General features: G+C 37.4%; 1 protein-coding gene across 1 annotated transcript in view; it reads left to right on the top strand.

The window, feature by feature from the left end:
- The first annotated feature begins 376 nt into the window (after positions 1-376).
- The window catches only part of CALCR (calcitonin receptor), a 43,251-nt gene continuing 24,482 nt past the window's right edge, over positions 377-19,145 (top strand). The window contains exons 1-5 of the mRNA XM_061166292.1: positions 377-427; positions 5,907-6,063; positions 6,829-6,939; positions 11,028-11,140; positions 13,343-13,434. Coding sequence (XP_061022275.1) covers positions 377-427; positions 5,907-6,063; positions 6,829-6,939; positions 11,028-11,140; positions 13,343-13,434 — 524 coding nt within the window. The remainder of the gene's footprint in view (positions 428-5,906; positions 6,064-6,828; positions 6,940-11,027; positions 11,141-13,342; positions 13,435-19,145) is intronic.

The following is a 19,145-nucleotide window of genomic DNA, read 5'->3' as shown; positions in this document are numbered from 1 at the left end:
GCCTTACATCAATGTGAATCAGTCATAATCATAATTATATACATATGTATACATATATCCCCAGCCCCTTGAGCCTCCCTGCCCCCCATCCATTCCACCCCTCTAGGTCGTCACAGCGCGCCAGGCTGGGCTACCTGTCTTATACAACAGCTTCCTGCTAGTTATCTCTTTCACACATTATAGTGTGTATATGTATGTCAAGCATACTGTTCTTACTTTACATGGATTTTATTTAGGGTGTCTTGGGACACTGATCTTCAAGTCAGATTGACAGGGGAGAAAAAGGCCACAGGCAATATTAGAGCTACATTAATTTTAATGTCTTTGTTACTTTTATATTTTTTAGGTCTTAAAAGACCGTTTTCAAAGGCCCAAAATGAAGTTCACACTTACCCGCTGGTGCTTGACCCTCTTCATCTTCTTGAATGTAAGTGAAACAGAGTTGTTTTAAGCTATGTTAATCAAGAATGCTGAAACAGTAAGGTGGAGTATAATTGAGAAAGAATAGACATTGTTCTCCAGAAGAGAAACTATAATTTTCTTTAATATTTTGATAACAAATCTCCTCTTTACATTATTCAAGGAAAACCATTACTAACATTATATGCCTGTCAATTTAATTTTAAGGGGATTTACATTTTATAATGTTACACATCAAAGTTTATGGGAATAATTGCTAATGTAGTCCTTCCTTCTGTACCTGTCTGAATGAGGACAGTTTATTTTATTATGTAAGACAGCTGTGTTATTTTAATCTTCAGATAAAGTACAATATAATTTGCTAAAAGTAAGCCAGTACTTGGAAATGCATGTATCTTCATGCCATTGGAAATAAATTTTAAACAAGAATATTGTAGAAACTATTGGAATATTTTCTTTTGTCTGTAAATGTCTAAGCCTTATGTCATATTCTATAGATGCAGAGAGATTGGTATATTTAATTCATATTGATATTGTTATTCATATCTCAAATGAAATCCTATGTGATCAACTATATGTGAATATTTCTGAATTTTGCTTCACAAATCATGTAACTAGACATTGATAGAAGAAATGATAAAGTAACTACTAGATAATAAGATAGTTTGAATATTATCCAATCATCTTTTTTTTTAGGAAAGACTAAACAAAGTCTTTTAACAAAGACTACATAACTTTTGGTGTGGTTTTTACAAAAAGCTCACCTTTTAAAAACTCTTACCTAGTACATTTTAAAATTCAAAGATTGAAAGAATTTCATATATTTGCATGTGCATGATAGGTGCCTTGTGGTTTGTAGGCATCTTTTTACTAGCAAGCATGATTGCACAGGGCACTTGAATGGCTTTATGAGGTCTTCACTGGGACAAACAGAAATTTTGCTTCTGTTTGCATTTGGATTATTTATTTGATCTGGAGGATTTGTCCATAAAAATTCTGATATATCAGTTTTCTTCTAAAACACTCATTATGTACCACATTAATGTTCTTCAGAGAAAAGGAAATTTTTTCATGACATTAATTACTCTAAAATGTCACTTCTTAGATACATTATTAGGAAAAACCACTACCAATATATTTACTGAATTCTAGCAACCTGATTTCCAAATGGTCTTTAAAAATTATCAGTTTGGGTCACCACATTCCCTTAGCCTCATCTACATTTACCAAAAGCACCCACTGTCTCTTCTTATCACTTTCTCTTCTTGTGCAGTAGCACAATAGGCTTAGAGCAGTGCTTGGCATATAGTGCTCAGAAGATGCTAGTGAGGATGATGACAACGATCACAACAACAACGAGGAAGACGCAGAGAAAGTAGGCTCGTCTGAGAAGCATTTGTTGTTGTTCACTTAACTGTGTTTCCCTATTTGTGTTGAATTTATGACGCCGTGGACTGTAGCCTACCAGGCTCCTCTGTCCATGGGATTCTCCGGGCAAGAATACTGGAGTGGGTTGCCATTTCCTGCTCCAGGAAATTCCTGACTCAGGGATCCAATCCAGGTCTCTTAGTCTCCTGCATTGGCAGGTAGGTTCTTTACCACTAGCCCCTTATGATATATACGGGAGTTTTATATAATGCTTAGGGAGAAGTACATAGTCAGGCATCTGATCCCATCTGGAAGAAGCAGAGCTAACACTTGGCACACCTCCATTTTATCCTTGACTTTGAAAAGTACAAGTAAAACTACAAATCATCCTAACATAGACATTCTCATTACCAAGAACAGCGACATGGAAAGTTGGTCATATCAACTTGTGAATTCTGGATTCATATTCCCATTGGAACAGGTCTGTCTGTGACAGTCTGTAGAAACGTCCTTCAAGCCAGTAGCGTGGATCCCCACAGTCAGTAGTTTTGGGCCATTTCTAAAGTTCTACACAGAACTGCTCTCTTCTTGTTCTCTCTCTGTTCTTCTGGAAACCACCCGTAACACACAAGGAAGCCGATTGTCTTACATCAACGTAGGGACTGCTTCAACACACAGCCGGTCAAATCAGATTGCTTTACTTCTAGACTCCATGACTAGTGTGGATGGAACCTTCTAGAATGTAAGCCCCACGAGGGCAGGGACCTTGCCAGTTTTGTTCTCACTGCTGACTCTTCGGAGCCTAGGACAGTGCCTGGCACATGGCAGGCACTCCCAGGGAAAGAACAGTGATGTTTCCTCTGCGGACGACAGCGGTCGGCGGCGGCTTGGTGGTCGTATGTGTGGCGCCATCTACTGGAGCCTTTAGGAGTGACATCACATATACGCGACTAAACTGCCGCAGGGACAACAATTAAGAGGCGTGTTTCTGTTTGATTTTGGAAGCACCATGCAAGATGGCTTGAATGCAAAACTCCGAATTTCAGTCTTTATCCAGAAAAACAACATGTCCTGCACGTCTCATTGCTATCTTCATGTGAGCATAAAATTATATATTTACATTCCACAAACACAGAGAATAAACATAACACATGTGACAAGTGGAATATTGTTTTCACACCACTTTGGTGGTTTAATCACTACTGTTTATATTTTCCCTCTTTACTGCTGAAAATTGTACCACCTCACTGGCAATTTTTATCTCTGAAATCATCAGCAAACAGTTTAATATGCTCAATGAACCTGATGAAATTTGCATGTTATTTTTCAGCAGTAGTAATACCATGACTGGAATTACATAGATATAATGGTTATATATGTATATATGTCATGTATACATATATAACAGATGCCTCAACTTGTATGTTATTTTCAGAAGAAAATCACTGAAACATTCAGCTACCACTGGAAAAACTGCATTGTCAGTGCTCAAACATGAACCAGACCAGCAGCGGACTCAGATTATCATGGCCCCCTGAGGACAGAAGTTCTAATTGCTCATTCCCTCAGTGTTGAAACAGTCTCCGTTGAACCATGTTACAGGAAGTTCACTGGAGTTTTGTTTCAACATTGGAGGAATGATAAGATGCTACTGTCGTCTACATGAACTACAGCTGCTTTTTCAGATGGTCATGTCGCCATGATTACTGGTGTTTAAGACTGCATTAAACCAAATAATGTTGTCATTGAAACTATAGGTATAGGGTTTCCACTTGCTATTCTTGCACACACTGCCTCCCCATGGCCTCCATGAATTTCCAACTAACACAGGAGCATTTAATGGGTTGTTCAGTCTGTTTAAAAATAGAATTCAGAATGTTACTTTGGTCAAGCTTAAGCAAAATAGTTCCTAGTGTCTATCATATCTAATATAAGTGACAGAAAAAAGTTATATATAACATTCTATTACACCATAATGGTTTTCATCCACATTGATAAAGGACGTGTACACCTTTAATCATCATTGTTGGTTTGTTCATTCCTTCTGTCATGAATTCTAGAGGCATTAAAATTAGAAATAATTCTAACACTTAGAGTGGTGTCAACTATATCTGCAATAAGCATTCATATAGAGTTGTAACCATAATGTTACAACAATAATAAATATTCATCCTCTTCTGTTTGCAAGTGATTTCTACCCAGATGACTTTCTGATACCTCCACATCCAGTCCAAAGGAGAACTTATCTTTTCCCCCAAGAAAAGTTTTGCTTTCTTAATGTCTTCTCTTTCTCTTTCTCAGGACACTACCTTTTTTAAAAAAAAAAAAAAAAAAAACCTAGCTGTGTTTGCTAAAATATCTAGGCCATTTGAGTCTTCTTATTCTCCATTCCTTTTCAGATATACTTCAGTGCTTTTATTATTTGAAAAACTGCTGAGTTGCTGTTTCTTGTTCCATCTTAAGGTGATGTAGTCCATACCTTGAGCTGCCTGACTGGCCTTCCCAGCTCTAATCTGATGCCTAACTCTCCTTTCACAACTTTCACTGTGAAAAAACTACAAGACATCTTTACTTTATCATGCTTTTAAAATATTGGCTAAAATATCTGGAGCCTTTCATGTCCCCGAAGGTTTGTGTTTGTCTTCGCAGGGCTCTGTGTTATCTGATTTTCCTGGATTTCATCTCTTACCCTCAAACACGCTCCCCTCCAGTGTGGTTTCTGTACAGTTTCACACAAGGCCTTTCCTTCCTCTGGGCTCACCCGTGTGCCTTGCCTTCCATCCAGAAAGCCTTCCCTCTCCTCTCTGCCTATGCAGACAGTACGTTTATTCAAAGCCCAATTCTACCTTGGATCTCGACTCATTCCCATCTACTCTTGCTCCATGCTCTCTCTCCACTACGAATTTTTCTTGTTTAGCCTTTAGTCATAGACTATCTCCTGGGACAGGATGCGCTGTCTGCACAGTGAGATATGCTGGAAAACAGTGAGGCTCTGCCATGAATATCCTGGGGTATATGAGTCAACTTAATAAGGATATTTATTTTAGCAGCTGTGGAGAATAGAGAAAGGTATATAATGCTATCTCTGCCATCAATACATTGGGGAAACTTCCATCTTAGAATAATTTAAACAGAATAAGGCCAATTAAAAGTGTTTCAGCAGGTGTGATAGAAAGCCAGGAGTATTTCTAACTTCAGAAAAACAGAAGTCAATGCAGGTTGACGCTTGCAAGTCTTCTCCAAAAAACTTCCTATGCATAACATGGATATGAAAAAAAATCCAATTCAAGCACAATCAAAAACATCAGAGCCACAGAAGAAATTGAAATCTACCTAAACACAACTTAAGACAATTTGTCAGACATCCATCTTTTCACATACACAGACACACAACTTTGATTAATAGGACCAATGATGGTAATGAAAACCAGCAGACTGACAAAATAATGTCAGCCTGCACTGAAAATTCAGAAGCACTAGGAGAAATATTTAAGATTTACATTAATTTTCAGCAGTGAAAATGAATTATCTTGTATAGGTCATCTGCTGATGAAACCAGTTTAAAGAGATTAAGGCAATTATCCAAGGCAGAATATTTCAAAAGAACATATTTTGTTTGTTCTGTGGAATAAATGGGGTAAATTTTTTGGCAGTGTGTGCAATCTAAGTACAAACAAATCAGTTGAAAGAATCCAATTAAAATTTATTTATTGCACTAATATACCTACTTTTAATAACATGATTCATGATTCTTAGGAGCGCCAAAGAAAGCAAAGTTGATTTAATATTCATATTTTTTTGGAAATCAGGTTATTTATTTCTAAACTTTACATTGATAATAAAAATTTTAAAAATCTTGTAAAGAGGTGCATGGGTCTGTGTGGGTGCTATACATTTTCAGTGTGAATGGAATGAATGCAAATATGAAAATTTTAGGTAGAATTTATAGATGAAATATAAATACACTTAAATTATAAAGAAAAAATAATCCACGTGGAGACCGTGCATAATTATTGCTTATAGGAGGAAAATAAATGTTTTCATACTTATTGATTGCTTCATCATGTATTCCCCTATCTCTACTCTCCGTAAGTAACTCCATTTCCTGTCTAATACAGCGCCCACTTCCGGTTCTTCCTGCCAGTTCAGATTCCACCTACTCTCCAACACTGGAGCCGGAGCCATTTCTCTTCCTTTTAGGAAAACAGAGACTGCTGCAGGCACAGCACAAATGCTTTGACCGAATGCAGAAGTTGCCCCCCTACCAAGGAGAAGGTAAAAAGAAGGCTGTATGTGAACGTGTGTTTCAGGCATTAGTAAAGGCTTCTTTTCTTCCGTGGGTAAATATGTTAACTCAATTAATTTAATATGCCAATGGTTTTAACAGTGGCTTTCACACTGTGGTATGTTTGTGTATTTTATGCCACAGACGTGCCTAGTTTCTTTGCTCAGGTTCATCTGACTGCTTTTGGTTAACATCTGCCCTTAAGACAAAATTAAGTAGAGCAGCCAGTGGTGGCTCAGCAGTAAAGAATCTGCCCGCCAATGCAAGAGCCCCAGGTTCGATCCCTGGTCAGGAAGGTCCCCTGGAGGAGGCCACAGCAACCCACTCCAGTACTCTTGCCTGGAGGCTCCCGTGGACAGAGGAGCCTGGTGGGCCACAGTCCACGGGGTCATAAGGAGTCGGACATGACTTAGCAGCTGAGCATGCACCTACGATAGAGCATATACTTTCACAAAGGTGCTTTCATAACATTTCTGGAGATATTGTAAAGGAGAGATTTTGGAGCAAAGATTCGACACAGATGACAAGTAAGCCTTTTGAGGAACAAATGGAGAATATCCTACCAAAAAAAAGGAAACTCCCTTAGTAGTTGGAAAAGTTAGTACCTTTATTTTGTTGCTGCTGCTGCTACAGCTGTTTTAACATTTCCACTCCCGAGTGGGGAGCCCCTGAGTAACCGTCTGTGCCCTGTTAAATCTCGCTGAGGATTCTATGGTTTTTGATAACTGCAGTGTAATTTCTTTCTAAATGGCCAGGTCTGTACTGCAACCGCACCTGGGATGGCTGGGCCTGCTGGGATGATACACCAGCTGGAACGCTTGCCGAACAGCACTGCCCAGATTATTTTCCGGACTTTGATGTGGAAGGTAGAGTATTTCTTTTTAGTTTATATTTTGCTATGAATCTTTTAGCATTTTTCTAGTTCCAAAAAGAAAACCAGATGCAAAATATACTACCAAATCATAGTCTCTACAGTTTAGCACGTTCTGAAACATTTCCACAAATGAAATATCCAGTTGTACAGATTGTGGGCTGCCCTTATTTTTTAAGTCAATTACCAGTTGTGCATGTTGGTCATACATTCTATTAAATATTAAATGAAAATGAAAGATTTATATATTTTAAGTATTTAATATTGAATTTTAATAAACATTGCAATTACTTTTTCTAAAACTGAACAGTTTTTATTTATAGTGAAGTTTTTGTAAAATTTTCAATTATTTCCCATTTAATGATTTATGCAAATCGTTGATCTAGGGTTTGTGTGTACTGGGCTGGTGGAACAAGCATAATGGGAATTTGATTGTAATGTTGAAAATGATATAAAACTATCATGTGTAGGGAAGAGAAATCAGAAGGTGGTAACTCCAAACATTTACTAGATTTCTGTTCCAACAGCAGATGATTGAAATATGCTCAGTAAAGAAGACTGGTACTATTAACATGGATCATACTAACCCAGTTCTATGCCCTGCCCCACATGAACAGCCAACAAATGTGTTAATTAGTAACATCAAAGCCACTGTAATTATAAAAATAACATAGGAGTATTTTCATTGAATATTGGTTTTTTTACTTTCCAAAACAGTTTCATATATATTATCTCCTTTTATACTCACACAATATTTTATTTAAAACCACAGCTGAACCCAAGTCTTCTGAATTCCTACCTAACCCTTTTCTCAGTAAATGAAAAAAGCATTTGAGAAACAATATTTCTAAATCATTGTACAAACTTATGTAGGTTGAAGTGGTTTTCAAAACTTTCAAGCCAGAACATGGTTTTCCTTCAGGCTTCAGTCTAGCCACACTGGTGGGGGACTTGCTTTCATTCTTCCTTGGAGAATGAGTTACAAAATTTGACCCCAGTGAGAGAAGATAATGGAAGCGGAATTACAGTGGGACACTTTTAAAACCAGTTCAAGCCAGCCATTTCTAGGAATTCTCATTTTGATTTAAGAGAATCAATGTGAAGAGAGAAAGAGCATATCGCTCTTCCCTGCTCATCACTACCTTCCTGTAAACCCTAACTCGGTGCTATTTGATGGTGGTCCCCAGGTCTTTACTGAGTCTTCCTGATAAATGATGTTTCATCAATCTTGATCTGATGACTACATTAGAGGAAACTGATTGGCACACAGAGTTGTTCTACAATTGAGGCTGCAAGGCCAGTTCCAAAGCAGCAATGGGCTGTTGCCAAAGTGACTACAGTTATTAACTTAAAGGCAACTTTGGGGTTAGCCAAACAGTGATTTCCAGGCATAGATCCATCTTTTCAGCCTGATTTTTACATAGAACCCTCTCAGCTGGGGAACAAACCCACTTCAAAAGAAAGGCAATTCTTAAATACATCTGTATTCAACAAACTAAAATTCTTAAGTACTTTACATTGACCCAAAGCTGTATCTCGATGATCCACACAACAGTTTAATGAAATGACAGAGATTTCCTTTTTAAACAAAGCGCTTGGCAAAAAGATAGGTAGATAATGAGAGAGTGAATAGCAGTGTTAAGATTCCAATGAGGCTGATAGAAAGAAAGAAAAGAAAGTGAAGTCGCTCAGTTGTGTCCGACTCTTTGTGACCCCATGGACTGTAGCCTACCAGGCTTCTCTGTCCATGGGATTTTCCAGGCAAGAGTACCGGAGTGGGTTGCCACTTCCTTCTCCAGAATGAGGCTTGATAGGCTGAAGAACAGTGCTAGAGTATAAAAAGCAAATCCCTGTTAGGAGGGATGTAAGGGCAGGAGTCAAACACTCAATCAACAGGAATGGGGCAGAGCCAAGGTGGCCAACATATGATTGAGGACAGTGATTCTCAACCCCGAGATCCTTGGGAATCTGTGAGCTTTTTATAAAGGCAGGAGTCTGGCATCTCTTGAGACTAATGGCACATGAATCTCTGAGGACTGGGTCTGTGAATCAGGAGAAAGTTCCCCAATGTGAAGGAAGGGAGCATGCTCCCCTCTTCATGGAACAGTCCAGACTTGGACTATTTCAGAGGAAATGCCAACCTTCGAGCACTTGCAGAGAGGCTCCAGGCTTGAGGGGACAGCAGGTGTGGTGTGAATGGGGGTGCTTGGTTTAGAAAGGGAAGTCAGAGGAGATGTAGCCTTCTGTCAAATATCTGAAGATTGGCCAGGTGGAAGAGGACAATTTCTTTTTTTTTTTTTAATAGTTATTTATTTTTAATTGATGATTGTTTGCAATATTGGTTTCATTTCTGTCGTACACCCACATGAATTAACTGTAATATACACATGTCCCTTCCCTCATGAGCTCCCTCCACCTCCCACCATTCCCACCCATCTAGGTGATTACAGAGTCCCACTCTGAGTTCCCTGAGTCGTAAAGCAAAGTCCCATTGGCTGTCTATTCACATATGTTAGTGTGTATACATCCATGCTACTCTCTCCATTTGTCTCACCCTCTCCCAAAAGAGGACAAATTCTTGATAGCTGCCACAGTTAGAACTAGGAAATGCTAGATCCATGTAGCACAGTAGTAAAGAATCTGCCTGCTAATGCAGGAGACATGAAAGACATGGGTTCGATCCCTCGGTCAGGAAGATCCCCTGGAGGAGAAAATGGCAACCCACTCCAGTATTCTTGCCTGCAAAATCCCATGGACAGAGGAGTTGGGCAGATTATAGTCCAAGGGGTCGCAAAAGAGTTGGACATGACTGAGCTGTGCACGCACACAGACTTGAGTTAAATCCAAATAAAACATGTTTACTACAGTGCTGCCTATGATTGGAAGGTTCTCCGGAGCATCACCCTCCTCCATAGAACACATTGCCCTATGTAGCTGTGTAACTTTATATTCATTCAAGAAAACAAAACTACTTCCTAACAAGATGTTAAAGATAAAATGCTGCATTACAAACCCCTTTTTTAAAATTGCAAATTGTTAACTAAGTCATTGACCCATTTTCAACATCGATTTTTCTCTGCTGATTAGTGCTGACCCTTTGGAAACCACTGTTTGCAGTGGTGGTCCTTTAAATAATTTTTGTCCAATGGCAGTCACAGCAAATTCACAATTTAAAATGCTTCTTAATATGGAAACAGATGATTCTAATAGGTGCCTTAAAACTCCTTTGTTGGAGAAAAAAAATGGGTTTTTTGGTCCATGTTAAATCATTGTTGGCGTAGACATACAAACAAGTCTACAGTTTTCAGTTTAAATCTTGTGCTGAATTTGGTAGTGTGTGTTTCAGCCAGACAATGAAAAATTGTGAATTTTACCTGAAAAACTGCCAAAGATAAAATAATCTTCATACTAGCTAGTAGCATGTTGATTTGACTAACCAAAACTTTTAGTAGAAAATTATTTTAAATGTTTCCAGATCTCAGTAATAATTCACCAAATACATTTTTTTTTACCATGAATCGTTTCCTTAACCTTTAAAACAGTAACATATATTAGTATATGATTCTGATTTCCATATTCTTGTGTTTAAAAAAAAACATGAGAAGTCACATGTAAAACGGTTTTCTATAAGCTTTACACCTTTACAATGAAGAACAATGCTACAAAAATATTACTGCTGTGAAATTATCAAAAATCAAAACTATGTTAGGGTTGCAAACACACTGATAAAATCTCCTTTCGTATTTTACCAATTTACCGTTTATCAATTTACCTATGATCTCTAAGGCAATAAACACATTGCAGAGGCACTTTGGAGAGCTAGAAAAAGGTGAATAACTCAGAATAAGTTTGGCAATGTAAGATGGAGGGGGCAGTGCTTCCCCTGCCTTTGCTGACGCTAAATTGAAGCAATGCATATTGAAGCATCTTGTGTGATGCATGGTTCCTGCTTGTCTCTATTGACTTCTGCTCACGTTCAGGTTCTATAAAGTGATTAACCCTCCGGAATGGCTCTTAAGCTTTAATTTATTGTTTTTCCTTCTTGCGATTTTGAGATAGTGATAAGTTCTGTTTCACTAACAGAAAAAGTTACAAAGTATTGTGAGGAGGATGGGGTTTGGTACATGCATCCTGAGAGCAACATTTCCTGGTCCAACTATACCATGTGCAACGCTTTCACCCCTGAGAAGATGCAGGTAGGTTCTATTGCACATTTCAGTATTGGAGGAGAATGCCACTATCTGTACACAGAAATGTATGCCTAATGGTAAATCACCTGCTACCAAGAAGTCAGCCTCTTTTGTAGAAGGAAATCAGATAATGACCTGTCAATTCTGAGGAGTGTAGGGAGTGGCCTGGAGAAAACGATGCTTTACTTCATGGTTGGCCCTCAGTCTGAACGTGTGGAATAGGCCATTTATGGCAAGGGGAATGTGTCCATGGAGCAAATGATGGGGCTCCCTTCTCTACCAGACATTAGGCAGCATGTTCAAGAACTCCCTTAGCAGTTCTCTTCTGGAAGGGTTCCAGAACTAGAGCTCTCCACAAGTTACCAGCTGCCAATTGACCACTCTCTGTCCTGAGAGGTCCATGACAGTTTTGCTATCAAGCCTTGAACAAACTCTTAAGGATAGAGCTTCTCATCAGCCCACTGATAGGAGTGCCACTGTTTATTTTTTGTGGAAATCCATTCTAATTTGTTACTTCTTGTGTCTTACTATTAAATAGCTTTATTATCTTTGCTCAGAAACATTTAAGCCAATGGGGCGGGTGGCGGGAAGTGGCGAGTAGATAACTACCCCCTTCTTCAGGTCCTTCAGAAATCTGAAAAGCTCACCAAATCTGCCACCAGCCTGCTGTCCCCACAGGGCTGGGAGAAACCAGGGGTCAGCACTGAGTCACATAGGGCTTCTCTGGGCAGCCCTGGTGGCTGCAGAGGAAACCTATTGCTTCCTTCAAGGATAGGCCTGTATGCTAAATAATTACTAAGTCGGAAGCTACAAACACATCAGTGCTTTTGTTTTCTGTAAAGCTTTCAAGTATAGAAAACTTTCCTGTCATTTAAACAGAATAAAAAACTATTAAACAAGATGAACAGATAGCTCAGAGACCAGATAACTAGAGGGACATCTCGGCACAGGCTGAGGGCACCAAAGCCAGTTATAGCATTTTGTGTACAAGTTTTTCATCTCTCTTGGGTCTTTTTTTTTCCCCTTGATCAGTCTTGCTAAGAGTTATTGAAATTATTTTTAAGAACTAGGTTTTGTCTTTGAGCACTCAGTATATGTTCATTATCTTTATCATTTAAGTTTAATTTTCTTTAGATAGAAATTTAGGTAATTGATTTGCGATCTTCTCATATATGCATTTTAGTCTGTAAACTTCCCTCTGTGTACAACTTCATCGGTATCCAAAAAGTTTTGTCATTGTGAGTTCTTTGATCCAATGGTCATTTAGAAATACATTTTTACTTTTTAACAATATGAGGGTATTTTTGAGTTATCTTTTTATTAATGATTTCTAGAGTATGATGGTCAGTGAATATCCAACTTAAGATTTGAATTGAAATATATTCATTTGCTTTACTGACTAGTATACATCAATTTGGATGTCCTTTGTGCTTTTGAAAAGAATGGGTATTCTGTGGATGTTGTGTGCAATGTTTATTGCATGTGAATTAGTAAAATCTGTTGATTGTGTTGTTCAAATCTTCAAATCTATAAATTGATTTTTTCCTCCCTGTGTTCATTCCATTGATGACTAGGAGTTGTCAGTTTTTGCTTTATGCTCTCTGTGGCTTGAGTTTATATTATTAGGTGCATAGAAATTTAGTATTGCTGGGTCATCCTGACTTAACATCCAGAGTTTTATAATTTCACACCGGTTTTCTTGTGGTTAGTGTTTACCTGGTCATCTTTTCACAACCTTTCAGATCCAGTATTTCTGTATGCCTGTGCTAAATGATATTCCTTACAGCAGCATATAATTGCTTTAAAAATCGTCTAGTCCAACCACATTATTTTAAAGATGAGGACTACCGCAGTCAGGGAAAGTAAAGTGACTGGACCGGTGAGAGTCACACAAACACTTAATGACAATATTCTGAGTAAAAAACACTCTGACAAACCCAGTCTTATATTCTTCCCACCATGTCATGCATATTCTAGTTTAACTGGTAGTCTTATAATATCAATTATGATAGTTAATCCATTAACCCAATTTATAATTTGATATAATTTAATTCTCTGAAATATTTATAATTATAGTAGTTTCTTTTAAAGGAGAAAAACAGTTTTCAATTTACATTACTAAAAATAGAAACTATTTTCCCTCTTCTATAATAATTTATTCATGTATTTGTCTTTGTAACTTCTTTGCTTTCCTTCCTGTGGTTCCAGAGCGCATACATCCTGTACTACCTGGCTATTGTGGGTCATTCGATGTCAATGGTCACCTTGGTGATTTCCCTGGCGATTTTCATGCTTGTTAGGTACGTACACTTATAGCATCTGCCTTGTGTTTTCTCCTAGGTGCTAAAATAAGTGGTATACTCTGCAAGACTGTTGGGCACGAGAAAGTCTGCAGATGACAGGGGACACTGGGAGTCTTGGAGTAGCAAGAAAAATGAAATTAATTAAAAATATGCTTTTGAACCCTATCTTTGAGGAAAAATAGGATGGATTCATATAATTTTCAAAGGCAATATCCCTCCTTCCCAAAATGAAATCGTCCTGTGAGCCCGTAGATACACTACATTAACATGGTCAAGTTCCACTTACCATGGCTAAGCTGCCATGAAGCATTGAGGAAAGAATCTTCCTCCTTTTTTTTTTTTACCCCCACTCTGAAATATGGAGGCCACAGCCACAAGTTCAAACACACCCTGCTTAACTGGGAATTGTATTGTAAGTGGATTGGGCCAGAAGAGAAGTGGGGCTGGGAAGGCTCCCATCATGTGCACCCATGAAAGGGAGTCTGTTTTGGCCTTGACTCACTCAGCCACAGTCAAGGACAGTTTCCTGAAGAGGATGGCTGTTGTCAAGTGTCAGATTTTTGCCCCTGCACCCCTACCATTGTTAACTGAAATTCTCTTCTAAGAACTGTAAGAAACAAAATTCCAGCGAGGGTCTCTATTTGGAGGTTGTGTCCATACAAATGATTGCATTATCTATTGCAAAATGATGAAGCTGATTTAGACACTGATTTCACACTAATAGAGAATTTAAAACACTGATTCTGTATTGTTAGAAATGACCACAGTGTATCTGAGACAGTAACATATGCTAAATTTGGTCCTAAAAACATCCTAAATGTAGTGTCATTTCTATAGGTCAAAGTCAGGAGGCACACTATGTTACTCTTTCATGAGAATTCTAACTTCTACACTACCATGGTATTTCCTTCCACTGATACTTTTTTAGTGACATTATACAAATGACTAAGAAAGCCTCATAGACACAGACTACAAATAATTCTCCACACTTAAAAGATGTGAGATATAATTAAATGTACAATGATTTGTATACAGAATAACAGAATCTTAAATTGACTTTTGCTCACATATTGCCATAATAATGCTAGACAAAATTAATCCAAGGAATTACTTGTAAATATACCCTTAACATAAGTATTATTTTTCTTTGATCCTGTTTTTAATCTTTGTCTATAACTTACATCATAATCACATATTATATATGTCTAATCTTATACATCAAAATTTATGTTGACTAAGAAATATAACTGAATAGCAACTTTTTGTTAACTAAATAGCAAATAATAGTATAAATAAGCAGAAAATGAGTTTCTTCCACATATGGTTGAACAGGAGGAAGACTGATAAAGCAACAAGACATGAGGGATTAATTATTAAAATAATTTTTTCAATTATAATGATTCAGGATATAGCAGAGTAAACATATAGCATGATTAATCTTTGAATGTCTGTTCATTTTTCAACTACGCTTGACCACAATGCAAAAAATATATCACCATGGCTCTCATATAACATTGATTAAAATGTCTATCACTAAAAGTATATTCTTTAATTTTTTTAATATAACCATAAGAAAATTCAAAGAAAAGGCCCCAGATTTGCAACTGTGCAACTAAATGTATGCAGGACTTTAAAGATGAAAAAAAATGTCAAGTGAACTTTTTTTCCTGTCACTTAAATGAGTGATGAGTTATGAGAACCAAATCAGCAAAGAAAGTAAGGATGTTCTTTCAATAATTATTTCTCTATTAAACCACTAAAGATGGGTGTTTAAAAGTGCAGCACATAAGCAAAGTGAAATATTTCTCAATTTCAGTTAGTCCCAAAGCAAAATCAATCTGGTAAAAATCTTTGAGAGAGTGTGAGGGCAGACGATCTAGGAAGCACCAGTTTTTGCCCTTACCATCTTTTCTTTCAAGAACCTACCAGAGAGCAACTTAAGTCTTGGGAGGAAAAACATGTCTTATTGAGGTAGAATCTGGATACAATGATGGGAAGACAAACCGAAATACCTGGTTCTCCAGGGTACACACAGTAAGAGGTGACTAGGGTATGAAGAACACCATATTCAAATCCAAAAGCAGTCATGTCTGATTTTTACACTTGTTCTTAATCTTACCTTAAATTTCCCCAAACTAAAAATATCCAGGCTATCTGTTTTTCATAAAGTACATTTCTGGGAATTCTCCGGTGGTTAGAACTCCTTGCTTCCACTGCTGGGGGCATGGGTTTGATCCCTGGTTGGAGAATTAAGATCCCCACAAATCATGCAGCATGGCTGAAAATAAGTAAATAAGGTACATTTCTGATTCTTCACATTTTTTCTTACACTTGGATTTCAGAAATTCAAAATGATAGTGAAAATAAAAGGTAACTGATCTATGACAACATTTTTCTCTTTTAGGAGTATTTTTCTAGATTTTCTTCAAACGCTCAACATCACCCTTGTGATAGTAACTGGATATTATAATGGGAGGCTTTACAATTTGTGTACTTAAATGACATCATCAGTGTGAAACTTGAGCAGGATCTAATCATCACTCCCTTGCTTAATTCTGCATGCCCAGGATTGAGTTATTTAGCAAAATCCAAATAATCCATTTCATAAAACTTTCATGAAACCAAAAAGAGAAGTTACACCCAGCTCCACTCCTGAGACCTAATGCCCTGTTCACAATCATCCCACTGAAATCTCACTCTAATTTCGCAAAATGTGCTTTCTAGGGTCTATAACAAGGAATAACTCTGCAGGTGTCCTACTCAAACCAGCAGGCCAGGAAGGCCTGCAGAAGAATTTAAACTTTCTGAATATACGGGGCCTGTAGAACAGCCAATACTTGGTGAAAAATCCTGAGACATTACTCAGAATGAGATCATTAAGGCATGACACTAATCTTAATGTGATTTTATTCTGAGCATGCAGAAGATAAAAGGCAGGACTATGTAACTCTGAGACAAACAAGAGTTATGTTCCCTGTGCTGTTGGGAATGAGTGTATATAAAGTCTTTGTTATTTTGAAAGAACAAAATTGAACTTCTATGCCCTCTTCAAGATAAAGGAAAATTTTCTCAGTGATTTAAATCATAGAAAAGGCAACACTGAAGATCTTAACTAGATAAAAGTGGCAGAGTTAAAAGAATATTCAGGATGATATGCTGGTTACCTCTGATCCACCAGTTTAAGGTTGAAGATAGCCCTGTTAGTATGACATTTATTTTAGGACATTCACTGGGAAAAATAGGAGCAATACCAGGGAGAGGAATTAAATAGAAACATCAAATTAGTTAATCAAGACTCCTTATACTACATGCCAAGAGTAGATGTCTGTAAGAGATAAAGTAAAAATAACACTAGAGAAGACTAGCTAATGAAAGTCATGCAAGTGGACATTTGTGTTTGTTTTCTGCTTGTTTTAAGCAAGTTTGCGATAAATTCGCTTATCTCTTTAGTACCGTTTATAATTTATCAACTTACATTTCCACAGAACCATTCTAGACACTGAAACATCTCACTGATTTCTCTTAAGGAAGGTATATTAATAGAACATTTGTTAACCTCCAATTTGACTGCTTAGTTTCCATGCATTGCTGATTGTTAAATATTGCGAATATCAATTACTCTTGCCTGAAAGTGTATGTTGGTATATAGAGGTATATGTTGAAAGAGGAGTGTCTTCGTCGCATTCCATTCTCTATACTACATTGGCTATGTTGGCAAAAAAAAAAAAAAAAAGGAGGGGGGGGTTTCCACTGGGACCTCCAATAGGTATACTGATTCCTCTATTAGTCAGTATTCCCTGTTATTCTATTTCACATCTTTATAGAGGACAGATAGATAACTCTTTGTCTTGTATAGTATCTTATTATACATCTCTGGCTATTCCTCTAGAGAAACCATTTAAACCAATGACTGCAAAAATAGCGTCCTTTCTTCCAACCCACCCCAAAGATAACTGTTGGTCATGTCTTGGCATATGTTCACTCATAGACCAGTAGTAATAAGGAAAAGAGGCAGGAATCATAATTGAAAGGGAGTTCCTTAAGGGTAAAGATTTTGTGCTAAATTCAAAGATACAAAGTCCCTTGTCAGGTAGGGAAGATGTATAATGTTTTGAATTTTTCTAAGAGTTTTAACATTCTACTTCAGTCTGTTTCCCATTCCCTTCTTCCCTGATCCCTCTTGTTCATCATTAACAAGGTATGATATCTAAGTAAATGAAAACTTTTAAAATTGACCCTTGTCCCTGTGATATCAAACTGATTTATACAATCTGCAAGACTCAAGGCAAATATTAAATACCATCTCATACACCTTCAAGATTGCCCCAAGCACACGTAACACGAATACATACATAGGATACCAGTAACTTGGAACAGTTTTTAATGTGAAAGATTTATACCAGGTAAATTGAAATTATGAAAGTGACATTTGGCTTCGGCTTTAAAGTGTGACATCTTGAGATGCATAGAAAGTAAATCATTATCTCATCATCATATGTGAATGACATCTTGACAGGGCCAAGACAGAAGTAGATTATATTGTCTTATCCTCCCACTCTTGGAGAATTTATAGTACTTATGGTTCCCTGTCACTCAGAGTAAGCAATGTCCTGTCCATCTAAATACATGTTTTTTTATCAAGAGGAATAAAATATAGCTAACATCTGGTTCATGCTATTTCCACTAAAGACATTATAGGTCTGACAGGAAAATGACCACTTCTCTCATGTTCATTCAAGCAACAGGATATTTGTATTGAGAACAATTAAACACATCATTTCTTAAGTTCAAGTAATCCTCTTGAATATCCTGTACCTCTCTTTCAGAACATTTATTGTAACAGTAAACAATTATGTAATATATAAGGTCCCTGAAGGCAGCAACTGTTTTGTTCATGCATATATCCCAGGCATCAGCAAGAAGGTTTGAATCAGAGTGGATACATAGTAATACATGTTAGATTATTAAAAAAATTTTAATAAACTTAAAGTACCTTCAGCTCACTTCAGAAAGCAGATTGTAAATGTCAAGTAAGTGTAATAAAAATTTTAAAACTCAATGAGCAGAAATTATATTGAAATCTTCAAGAAACAGAGACTTGTTTCAGAGTAAGTCATATTCTTACTTTGGAACTTAACAGTTTATCCAGCTTTAAGCCATCATTTTCTCACTGTGTGCCTAGTGTAAATAATACATTTACATAATGTGAACAACAGGATAATGTCCAATATTAGTTAATTTAAGAATCTGGCAAATGTTCAATATGATACAAAGTGTGAAATATGAGATTATCTAACATTTGATGTTAATTCTCTGAAGTACTGGGAAACTGTCCAGTAGCCAGGGCTCACAGAAGAAAAGTGCTATTTTGTAAAGATTTTTGGTGCAAAACAAACAAACAAACAAAAGAGTATTAAGCCCTACCACATGCCAGACCCTCTTCTCCTAGGTATACAAAACAAATACCTTTATCAGTAGGTCCCCTGGAGAAGGGACAGGCTACCTACTCCCGTATTCTTGGGCTTCCCCAGTGGCTCAGCTGGTAAAGAATCCGCCTGCAATACGGGGACCTGGGTTCAATCCCTGGGTTGGGAAGATCCCTGGAGAAGGGAAAAGCTACCCACTCCAGTATTCTGGCCTGGAGAATTCCATGGACTGTATAGTCCATGGGGTTGCAAAGAGTCAGACATGACTGAGCGACTTTCACT

The sequence above is a fragment of the Dama dama genome, chromosome 18 (assembly GCF_033118175.1).
Source record: "Dama dama isolate Ldn47 chromosome 18, ASM3311817v1, whole genome shotgun sequence".
Taxonomy (NCBI): domain Eukaryota; kingdom Metazoa; phylum Chordata; class Mammalia; order Artiodactyla; family Cervidae; genus Dama; species Dama dama.
The sequence above is the reverse complement of the archived record's forward strand: the minus strand, read 5'-3'. Positions and strand labels throughout refer to the sequence as shown.